This window comes from Scyliorhinus torazame, chromosome 1, assembly GCF_047496885.1.
Source record: "Scyliorhinus torazame isolate Kashiwa2021f chromosome 1, sScyTor2.1, whole genome shotgun sequence".
Taxonomy (NCBI): Eukaryota; Metazoa; Chordata; class Chondrichthyes; order Carcharhiniformes; family Scyliorhinidae; genus Scyliorhinus; species Scyliorhinus torazame.
The window spans coordinates 201,865,824-201,878,081 of record NC_092707.1 but is presented as its reverse complement, the minus strand read 5'-3'; the positions used below and the strand labels follow the sequence as shown (position 1 = coordinate 201,878,081).

Below are 12,258 nucleotides of genomic sequence, written 5' to 3'. Positions count from 1 at the left end.
ACTTTGAAACTAGTGTTGAGTTCAAACAGACCCCATTTTGGCAGTTGCAAAGGCCTTAACCCAAAATGTGGGGGGCCACAAATGTAGATGTAAATGACGCTGAAGGGTGGATAAAGTCTGTTTATAGGACAAATCACCTATTCTTTAAGCTTGGAAAATTTAAACGAGCTAAGCTGCCAGTGAAAGTTTAAAAAAACTGTTTCTGGACTTTGCTTTGATTAAGAGGCCATCTGGTATAGGTTAGAAAAAACCCATCTGGATGTGCAGTTTCAATCAAGTTCTTTGTTGACATTTTCCCAAGAGCTATTATTAGGTCACTACAAATGCTTGGGTGAGTTTCAAAATCTCTTGGTAGCAAAAGTCCAGCCCTTTGTGTTGCTAAGACACAAATAATAAGGAACTTGTAATAGTCACATGCAGCAATGTCTTCCTTGTGGGTAAGTTACATGTAATGCACTGGTTTATACACTCACTTGTAACCAGCTGGTCCATACAGGTACATCACATGCAACACATTGGTCAATGAAGGTATGACACGTGTAATGTACTGATCATATAGATAAGATACATATAGATAAGTCAACATGTAACACATTGGACTATACAGGTAAGTGACATGTAACACATTGGACTATACAGGTAAGTGACATGTAACACATTGGTCCCATTGTGGGTAAAGCTATAAAAACAGTACCATTTTCCACAAGTGCATTTCTTAAAGAGTCCAAGCACCATAGGCAATGAGGTTCTGGAAACCAATCCAGATCATTGCACCAGTTATATATTCTAAAATATCAAGCTGTCAAGAGCCCATCAGAAAATAGTGTTTATGAATAAACAAAAATATTAGATATAAAGTTTGATTTGGTCTTACGTCTAGAGGGGATTGGGGAGGTTTCAAAGAAAATTGGTGAAATTCCCTCTAGAATCAGTGGCTATTGCTTGTGACGGTTAAAGCCAACACATTCAAGTGGCCCCGCGATTGGGTCACTTCCTCTTTGGGAGGAGGTTGCTTTGTCACGATCTGAAACAACAGGTTCCAACCAGGTGGACTTCCCTTGGTGAAGGCATTGCTCCTTCCCCATTGGTCGAATGAGTCGGGAGTTATCCAGCTCATATACAGGCAGTGACTTCAACCCAATAACTGGGTACTAACAGCATTACCAACACAGCTTGGCTAGACATACAAATCTACACTAAATGAATAGCCTGCTTGCAATTCCTAGTCTGCAAATGTTTGGTTCTATTTTGGTTCTTTGTGCTTTCCAACTTTGGTAATTTCATACACCTAGGGCGGGATCGTCCAGTCTCGCTGCTGACGCTCCCTGTCACAGGTTTCCCTGCGGGGTAGGGTGGATGCAATGGGAAATCCTATTGGCAGCAGTGGGACCAGAGGCTCTCGCCACCGGCCAATGGCAGGCTGCCTCCCGCCGCCAAGAAACACGCTGCAGAGAGGCCAGAGAATCTCGCTCTGAAATTCTTATCTACTCATCTTTGGTTCTGTGTTGTCCATGTGTCTGTGGCTAATTTAAAAAATATGTGTTTTCTTTTAATATACGGGTAATATCTTTTTTCTCCTAATACTTATGCTCAGAGTTTGGGCTCCAGGTCCGATGTTCTCTCTGACCTCCATTGGGTAACAGCTCCAATTCAAACTGATGGCACCCACTGCCCAGAATGTCTGGCTGCCCGCTGCGCCAGATCTCACGGATGATGCGCTCTCTCTCCTCCAGCAGCTGGGCGCGCTCCAGCTCCTCAGCAGATGTGAAGACGTTCACATTGGAGCTGGTGTTGGTCTGGGTGTGGTTGGCCAGGGTCATGTCCGTCGTTGTGGGCGGCACGCTGTCCAACTCATCCTCCTCCTCGTCCTCCTCATCGTCCTCCTCCTCGCTACCTTCCTCGACCTTCCTCTTGACTGGGGCAGTTGTTCTTGAGCGAGTGTGGCAGGATATTCGGATTACCAGCAGGCACAGAGTCAGGATGAGGCCAAAGCACACCCCAGTGATGAAGTACAAGGCAGCCTTTTCTGGGTTTGCTGCGAAAAAAGGAAGCATTGCACCAAAGTTAGTCCCATCTTTAACAGCAATCTCCCAGCAGTGACACATGAATTCTGAAATGCGTTACCTTATAGTTTCAGTAAGAAGTCTTACAACACCAGGTTAAAGTCCAACAGGTTTGTTTCAAATCACTAGCTTTCGGAGCACTGCTCCTTCCTCAGGTGAATGGAGAGGTATGTTCCAGGAACAAGTCAAAGATGCAAGACAATGCTTTGAATGCGAGCATTTTCAGGTAATTAAGTCATTACAGATCCAGAGATAGGGGTAACCCCAAGTTAAAGAACAAAGAAAGAACAAAGAAAACTACAGCACAGCAACAGGCCCTTCGGCCCTCCAAGCCTGTGCCGACCATGCTGCCCATCTAAACTAAAATCTTCTACACTTCCTGGGTCCGTATCCCTCTATTCCCATCCTATTCATGTATTTGTCAAGATGCCCCTTAAATGTCAGTATCGTCCCTGCTTCCACCACCTCCTCCAGCAGCGAGTTCCAGGCACCCACTACCCTCTCGGTAAAAAAACTTGCCTCGTACATCTCCTCTAAATCTTGCCCCTCGCACCTTAAACCTATGCCCCCTAGTAATTCACCCCTCTACCCTGGGAAAAAGCCTCTGACTATCCACTCTGTCTATGCCCCTCATAATTTTGTAGACCTCTATCAGGTCGCCCCTCAACCTCCGTCGTTCCAATGAGAACAAACCAAGTTTATTCAACCGCTCTCATAGCTAATGCCCTCCATACCAGGCAACATCCTGGTAAATCTCTTCTACACCCTCTCTAAAGCCTCCACATCCTTCTGGTAGTGTGGCGACCAGAATTGAACACTATACTCCAAGTGTGGCCTAACTAAGGTTCTATACAGCTGCAACATGACTTGCCAATTCTTATACTCAATGCCCCGGCCAATGAAGGCAAGCATGCTGTATGCCTTCTTGACTACCTTCTCCACCTGTGTTGCCCCTTTCAGTGACCTGTGGACCTGTACACCTAGATCTCTCTGACTTTCAATACTCTTGAGGGTTCTACCATTCACTGTATATTCCCTACCTGCATTAGACCTTCCAAAATGCATTAACTCACATTTGTCCGGATTAAACTCCATCTGCCATCTCTCTGCCCAAGTCTCCAAATGATCTAAATCCTGCTGTATCCTCTGACAGTCCTCATCACTATCCGCAATTCCACCAACCTTTGTGTCGGCTGCAAACTTACTAATCAGACCACTTACATTTTACTCCAAATCATTTATATATACTACGAACAGCAACGGTCCCAGCACTGATCCCTGCGGAACGCCACTAGTCACAGCCCTCCAATTAGAAAAGCACCCTTCCATTGCTACTCTCTGCATTCTACGACCTAGCCAGTCCTGTATCCATCTTGCCAGCTCACCCCTGATCCCATGTGGCTTCACCTTTTGTACCAATCTACATGAGGGACCTTGTCAAAGGCCTTACTGAAGTCCATATAGACAACATCCACTGCCCTACCTGCATCAATCATCTTTGTGATCTTTTCGAAAAACTCTATCAAGTTAGTGAGACACGACCTCCCCTTCACAAAACCATGCTGCCGCTCACTAATACCAGGTGTGAATTGTCTCAAGCCTGGACAGTTGGTAGGATTTCACAAACCCAGGCCAGATGGTGGTGGATGAATGTAATGCGACATGTATCCAAGGTCCCGGTTGAAACAGTACTCATGTATGCGGAACTTGGCTATAGGTTTCTGCTCGGAGATTCTGCGTTGTCGCCCGTCCTGAAGGCCGCCTTGGAGAACGCTTACCCGGAGATCAGAGGCTGAATGCCCTCGACTGCTGAAGTGTTCCCCGACTGGAAGGGACCATTCCTGCCTGGTGATGTCACGCGGTGTCCGTTCATCCGTTGTGACAGACGCTGCAAAAACGGCTGAACGGACATCGTGCGACAATCGCCAGGTAGGAATGTTCTCTTCCAGTCGGGGACCACTTCAGCAGTCAAGGGCATTCAGCCTCTGATCTACGGGTAAGCGTTCTCCAAGGCAGCCTTCAGGACGCACGACAACGCAGAATCGCCGAGCAGAAACTTATAGCCAAGTTCCGCACACATGAGTACATCCTCAACCGGGACCTTGGATTCATGTTGCATTACATTCACCCCCCACCAAAAGGCCTGGGCTTGCAAAATCCTACCATCTGTCCTGGCTTGAGACAATTCACACCTCTTTAACCTGCTCCATCTGGAGCTGTAAAGACTTAATTACCTGCAAAGACTTGCATTCAAAGTATCGTCTTGTATCTTTGACTTTTGTCGAGATATATGTTTCTGGAACCTACATTTTCATTCACCTGAGGAAGAAGCAGTGCTTCGAAAGCTAGTGATTTGAAACAAACCTGTTGGGACTTTAACCTGATGCTGTAAGACTTCTTACTGTGCTCACCACAGTCCAATGCCGGCACCTCCACATTATAGTTTCAGGAATAGTGAGATCTAGCTTCAATTATATAGGAGCTTTGTTAGATCGCACATTGGATTGGATTGGATTGGATTTGTTTATTGTCACGTGTACCGAGGTACAGAGAAAAGTATTTTTCTGCGAGCAGCTCAACAGATCATTAAGTACATGGGAAGAAAAGGGAAGAAAAGAAAATACATAATAGGGCAACACAAGATATACAATGTAACTACATAAGCACCGGCATCGGAGGAAGCATACAGGGTGTAGTGTCAGTCCATAAGAGGGTCATTTAGGAGCCTGGTAACAGCGGGAAGAAGCTGTTTTTGAGTCTGATCGTGTATTTTCTCAGACTTCTGTATCTCCTGCTCGATGGAAGAAGTTGGAAGAGTGAGTAAGCCAGGTGGGAGGGGTCTTTGATTATGCTGCCCGCTTTCCCCAGTCAGCGGGAGGTGGAGATGGAGTAAATGGATGGGAGGCAGGTTTGTGTGATGGACTGGGCGGTGTTCACGACTCTGAAGTTTCTTGCGGGCCTGGGCCGAGCAGTTGCCATACCAGGCTGTGATACAGCCAGATAGGATGCTTTCTATGGTGCATCTGTAAAAGTTGGTACAGGTTAATGTGGACATGCCAAATTTCCTAAGTTTCCTGAGGAAGTATAGGCGCTGTTGTGCTTTCTTGATGGTAGCGTCGACGTGGGTGGACCAGGACAGATTTTTGGAGATGTGCACCCCTAGGAATTTGAAACAGCTAACCATCTCCACCTCGGCCTCGTTGATGCTGACAGGGGTGTGTACAGTACTTTGCTTCCTGAAGTCAATGACCAGTTCTTTAGTTTTGCTGGCATTGAGGGAGCGATTGTTGTCACTGCACCACTCCACTAGGTTCTCTGTCTCCCTCCTGTATTCTGACTCGTTGTTATTCGAGATCCGGCCCACTGTGGTCATATCGTCAGCAAACTTGTAGATGGAGTTGGAACCAAGTTTTGCCACGCAGTCGTGTGTGTACAGGGAGTAGAGTAGGGGGCTAAGTACGCAGCCTTGCGGGGTGCCGGTGTTGAGGACTATTGTGGAGGAGGTGTTGTTGTTCATTCTTACTGATTGTGGTCTGTTGGTCAGAAAATCTAGGATCCAGTTGCAGAATGCGGAGCCAAGTCCTAGGTTTTGGAGCTTTGATATGAGCTTGGCTGGGATGATGGTGTTGAAGGCAGAGCTGTAGTCAATAAATAGGATGCTGATGTAGGACTCCTTGTGTCGAGATGCTCCAGGGATGAGTGTAGGGCCGGGGAAATGGCGTCTGCTGTGGACCGGTTGCGACGCTATGCGAATTGCAGTGGATCAAGGCGTTCTGGGAGTATGGAGGTGATGTGCTTCATGATCAACCTCTCGAAGCACTTCATTATGACTGAAGCCAGGGCCACTGGACGGTTGTCATTGAGGCACGTTGCCTGGTTCATCTTTGGCACCAGTACGATGGTGGCCTCCTTGAAGCAGGTGGGGACCTCGGAGTGGAGTAAGGACAGGTTAAAGATGTCTGCGAACACCTCTGCCAGCTGGTCCGCACAGGCTCTGAGTGCACAACCAGGGATCCCGACCGGGCCCGTCGCCTTCCGAGGGTTCACTTTCAGGAAGGCCAATCTGACTTCGGAAGCTGTGATGGTGGGTATGGGTGAGTTATGGGCTGCTGGCACTCGCCAGTGGATTGTTGGTTACCTGCTCAACCGAGCACAGAATGCATTGAGTTCATCGGGGAGGGGTGCGCTGCTGCCGGAGATACTACTCGGCTTCGCTTTGTAGCCCGTTATGTTGTTTAGTCCTTGCCACAACCGCCGGGAGCCTGTCTGTGACTCTAGCTTGGTTTGATATTCTCTCTTGGCATCTTGGATGGCTTTGCGGAGGTCATACCTGGATTTCTTGTATAGGTCAGGGTCGTGTGACTTGCATGCCTCCGATCTGTCCTTCAGTAGGGAGTCAATCTCGCGATTGAGCCATGGTTTCCGTTTGGGGAACGCACGTACTGCTTTCTTTGGCACGCAGTCGTCCACACATTTGCTGATGAAGTCTGTGACGGTGGTGGCATACTCATTTAAGTTGGTCGCTGAGTTCTTAAATATGGACCAGTCCACTGTCTCTAAGCAGTCATGTATGCGCTCTTCTGTTTCCTCGGACCAGCACTGCACAATCTTCTTAGCTGGATTCTCCCGCTTGAGTTTCTGCTTGTATGCGGGAGAAGGAGCACCGTCTTATAGTCTGATTTCCAAAAGTACGGTCGGGAGATGGAATGGTAGCAGTGGTCAAGAGTTTGTCGCCCCTGGTGGGACAGGAGATGTGCTGGTGGAATTTTGGCTGTACATTCTTGAGTTAGCCTTGTTGAAGTCTCTGGCCACGATGAACAAGGCCTCCGGGTGTTCTGTTTCGTAGTTGTTTATAACTGTGTACAGTTCATCCAGCGCCTTCCTCACTTCTGCCTGGGGTGGGTTGTAGACCGCTGTGATAATGGCTGAAGTGAACTCACGTGGAATTTAGTATGGGCGGCAATTCACGGTCAGGTATTCCAGGTCCGGGGAGCAGTAGGTCGCCAGGGTCACCACATCCAAGCACCAGGTGGAGTTGATGAAGAGGCAAACCCTTCCACCCTTCGCTTTGCCTGATGACGCGGTGCGGTCCGCCTGGTGAATTGAGAAGCCTTCAGGTTGTACGGCACAGTCCGGTGAGGCGGGGGTGAGCCATGCCTCTGTGAAACAGAGCACACAGCAGTCTCTTACTTCCCTCTGAGAGGTAAATCCGGCGTTAAGTTCATCCAGCTTGTTTTCGGTCGCTTGGACGTTTGCCAGGAGTATGCTGGGGAGAGGGGTCTTGAAACTGCGTTGCTTCAGTCTAACCTGCAGACCGCCACGTTTCCCTCGCTTCATCGGTTGGCGGTTACTACATTTAGGATGCAGAGTTTTGATCGTCTTATCACAGAAAGGATATTGTTGCCATAGGGGGAGTGTAAAGAAGGCTCACCAGACTTGTTTTGGGGATGGTGGGACTGTTTTACGAAGAGAGATTGGGGAAACTGGGCCGGGATTCTCTAGAGTTTCAAAGAATGAGAGGTAATCGCATTGAAACCTACAAAATATTTAAAGGAATAGGCAAGGTAGATGCAGGTAAGATGTTTCCCTTGGTTGGGGAGTCTAGAACCAGGGGGCACAATTTCAAAATAAGGGGTCGTCATTTAGGACCGTGACCAGGTGAGATTGTTTTACTCATACAGTTGTGAATCTTTGGAATTCTCTCCCCCAGAGGGTTGTGGAAGCTCAGTCACTAAGCATGTTTAAAGCAGAAATTGATAGATTTTTGATTAACAATAATATAAAGGGTTATGGGGATTGTGGATGTCAAGGGCATTGATATGTCCGAATAGCCATGTTCACATTAAATGGCGGAGCAGGCTTGACAGGCTGAATGGCCTACTCCTGTTCCGATGTCCCTATGCATGAGCTCTGAAATATCACAACGGTTCATCAGTCTCCCACCGTAACTCTGGTGCAACTTGCAACTAAATGGCTGCAATTGCCCGAGTTATGGCAGGAGTTTGGTGAAACCCCTTACAACTGTTAAATTTTCACTCTCCGAGGTGAGTGGCAGTATCGCACTTTCCCAGGTCCGGAGTAACTTTGGCCACCAACTGGAACTTTCCCTTTGTCCAGGGCTCACTGCACCAGAGCGACATCTATGGGCACGGTCGAACGGCCTCGTCGCGCCCGACTGGGTGATGCGATAAGACCGTTAAATACCACGCGAGACCTCTCAGGTGATTTAATGGCCTTGTCGCGTCACCCAGTCAGGCGCGACGAGGGCTATTTGATCGTGCACTATGTGTGTAACAGTTTTAATTCACAGTGTTTTAAAATGTCTGTTTTCTCATGCTTACAGCTCCAAATTCCTTCAAACTCCTACAATTTTACCTTTCTCTGTGCCACTTTCACAGTTAATCAATCAAGCACAGTGAGCATCAATAGTAAACAGACCCTCATCATCGGACCGTCGCTGGGCAAGATCCAGATTTACATAGTTCAGTGAGCAGTTAGGCTCACTTAAATATGTCGTCGCTCAATGCTCCTGAGTTCTGGGAGACCTCTCCATCGCGCCATTTAGCATTGGTCCACACAAATATGGGCCATGCATAACAGCACCTAGGGGGGTCTCCCAGTCGATCAGAGGCCCCTGGATGGTTGGACTTTGGGCAGGATGTTACCCTGGCATTCCCGCTGCCATTCAGACACCTCAGCACTGCCAGCCTGGCACGTTGGCACAGCCACCCGGGCACCTGCCCTGGTGGCACTGCCAGGTTGGCTGCGGTACTGCCAGGGTGCCAGGTTGGCAGTGACCAGGTGACAGGTTGTCCATGCAAGGGATCAGGCCCAGGGGCATCCTGCCCTTGAGGACCCCCTAACAGGTAGGTTGGGGCATTGGGAGGATCCAGAGACTACGGTGGGGGTTCCAAGGGAGGTCGAGAGATCGGGGCGGCATATAAAAATGGCACCCTGATCTCATCCTGTACTGACGGCCTCTGGGGCGTTAATTACCAAGGCCAAAAAAAACAGACTCCTGTTTCATATTGGGGTCATTCCAGGTCCTTATCTCACTGTAATATGCAGTTTCCCGAAGTACCCATGGGGTGGAATCTATCTCCTTTGCCTCAGAGACCTCGGGTGAGCACCATTCAGCACTCGTCTCCAGATACGGGGACCTGACTGAACGGCACTTGTGGGGGTCACCCAGGGGATAGGAGGCCCCAGGTGCATATCCTTTGGGCAGGGTAGTACCTTGGCACTGCTGGTGTCACCCTGGCACCCCAGCACTGCCAGCCTAGCACCCTGGCAGTACCGCCTGGATGTCGGCCTGGCACTGCCCAGCTGGCAGGGGTATTGCCAAGGTGACAGGCTGGCATTGCCAAGGTGCCATCCTGGCATTTTTCACGCGGTGGCAATCGGGCTCTGGGTTCCCTGTGTGTGTGTTTGAGGGATGCGAGGGGGCCCCGTGGACCATCCCATAGTACGGTAGGGCTTGGAGGTTCGGGGGTCCCGTTGAGGGCTCCAGAGATCATGGTGCCATTTAAAAATGGCCTCCCGTTCTCTCGCAACCCTCGAGGAGTTCCGGCGGCGGGGCTCCTCAGTGCACAAAATGGGGCAATGTGTGGCCTTGGCCTCGTATTCCCGCTGAAGCTCCCTATCTAACTTGGAGTGCATTGCATAGCAGGATGTTTCTCAGTGCTGCGAGCACCAGGAAACACAAGGCTATACGCGTTCGCTATGGGACTCTGATCCCATTTAGTTAAATTGTGCCCCTAGTCTCCCCCTCAAGAGGAAACACCCTCCCCGTGTCCACCCTATCCATTTATAAATGAACCAGTCGGGCTTTTGTCACAAGCGTGATCAGTTTTACTGACATCAGCTTTTTCTTTCCAGATTTTAATTTGAAATAACTGAATTCAACTTCTCAAACTGCCTTGGTGGAATTTAAACTCACTTATTCTGAATTGTTAATCCAGGCTTCGAGGCCTAATAGCCGACTAACGTAACCCCGGCTACTACAATAATGGAATGAATGCCTCACTAAGTTAGAACACTAGTCTTTCATCCCTTCATCGCTTCTGTTGTGAAAAGCACTGGGAATGTTTTGATACTGTGCATCGATCTGTGCATTCCCATTAGTGTCAAAATGAAAATAGCTAATGATGAGGAATACCTTTCCCCTGCAAATTTATGCATGGCGAGGATTGCGAGGGATTCCTCAGGGAATCCCTGCTATCGGGCTGCCATTTTGAGTGGGCGACCCGATGCAAGGTAACCATTAGAACATAGAACATAGAACGATACAGCGCAGTACAGGCCCTTCGGCCCACGATGTTGCACCGAAACAAAAGCCATCTAACCTACACTATGCCATTATCATCCATATGCTTATCCAATAAACTTTTAAAAGCCCTCAATGTTGGCGAGTTCACTACTGTTGCAGGTAGGGCATTCCACGGCCTCACCACTCTTTGCGTAAAGAACCTACCTCTGACCTCTGTCCTATATCTATTACCCCTCAGTTTAAAGCTATGTCCCCTCGTGCCAGCCATTTCCATCCGTGGGAGAAGGCTCTCACTGTCCACCCTATCTAACCCCCTGATCATTTTGTATGCCTCTATTAAGTCTCCTCTTAACCTTCTTCTCTCCAACGAAAACAACCTCAAGTCCATCAGCCTTTCCTCATAAGATTTTCCCTCCATACCAGGCAACATCCTGGTAAATCTTCTCTGCACCCGCTCCAAAGCCTCCACGTCCTTCCTATAATGCGGTGACCAGAACTGTACACAATACTCCAAATGCGGCTGTACCAGAGGTCTGTACAGCTGCAACATGACCTCCTGACTCCGGAACTCAATCCCTCTACCAATAAAGGCCAACACTCCATAGGCCTTCTTCACAACTCTATCAACCTGGGTGGCAACTTTCAGGGATCTATGTACATGGACACCTAGATCCCTCTGCTCATCCACACTTCCAAGAACTTTACCATTAGCCAAATATTCCGCATTCCTGTTATTCCTTACAAAGTGAATCACCTCACACTTCTCTACATTAAACTCCATTTGCCACCTCTCAGCCCAGCTCTGCAGCTTATCTATGTCCCTCTGTAACCTGCTACATCCTTCCACACTGTCGACAACACCATCGACTTTAGTGTCGTCTGCAAATTTACTCACCCACCCTTCTGCGCCTTCCTCTAGGTCATTGATAAAAATGACAAACAGCAACAGCCCCAGAACAGATCCTTGTGGTACGCCACTTGTAACTGAACTCCATTCTGAACATTTCCGATCAACCACCACTCTCTGTCTTCTTTCAGCGAGCCAATTTCTGATCCACATCTCTAAATCACCCTCAGTCCCCAGCCTCCGTATTTTCTGCAATAGCCTACCGTGGGGAACCTTATCAAACGCTTTACTGAAATCCATATACACATCAACTGCTCTACCCTCGTCTACCTGTTCAGTCACCTTCTCAAAGAACTCGATAAGTTTTGTGAGGCATGACCTACCCTTTACAAAGCCATGCTGACTATCCCTGATCATATTATTCCTATCTAGATGATTATAAATCTTGTCTCTTATAATCCCCTCCAAGACTTTACCCACTACAGACGTGAGGCTCACCAGTCTATAGTTGCCGGGGTTGTCTCTGCTCCCCTTTTTGAACAAAGGGACCACATTTGCTATCCTCCAGTCCTCTGGCACTATTCCTGTAGCCAATGATGACATAAAAATCAAAGCCAAAGGTCCAGAAATCTCTTCCCTGGCCTCCCAGAGAATCCTAGGATAAATCCCATCAGGCCCCGGGGACTTATCTATTTTCAGCCTGTCCAGAATTGCCAACACCTCTTCCCTACGTACCTCAATGCCATCTATTCTATTAGCCTGGATCTCAGCATTCTCCTCCACAACATTATCTTTTTCCTGAGTGAATACTGACGAAAAATATTCATTTAGTATCTCGCCTATCTCTTCAGACTCCACACACAACATTCTGCCAGCGTCAATCCCGTTTTCTCCCTGAGGCTGGATCCATTGTGTAAGATGCCCTTGAAGATAACCTTGTAACGGTGTTTTCCATTACGTTTCTAGGTACTAAAGGGAGTTATTGAGGAAGACACATTCAGCAGCATTTAGATTAAATGGGCAGTAAATAGCTTGATCAGAGTTTCTGACCACAGCAGTGATATTGCCACTCACATTTA

General features: G+C 48.3%; 1 protein-coding gene across 3 annotated transcripts in view; it reads right to left on the bottom strand.

The window, feature by feature from the left end:
* Positions 1-523: 523 nt before the first annotated feature.
* The window catches only part of eva1ba (eva-1 homolog Ba (C. elegans)), a 116,667-nt gene continuing 104,932 nt past the window's right edge, over positions 524-12,258 (bottom strand). For all 3 annotated transcript variants that reach the window (XM_072501940.1, XM_072501949.1, XM_072501956.1), the window contains one exon: positions 524-2,035. In XM_072501940.1, coding sequence (XP_072358041.1) covers positions 1,578-2,035 — 458 coding nt within the window. In that variant the 3' untranslated portion in view covers positions 524-1,577. The remainder of the gene's footprint in view (positions 2,036-12,258) is intronic.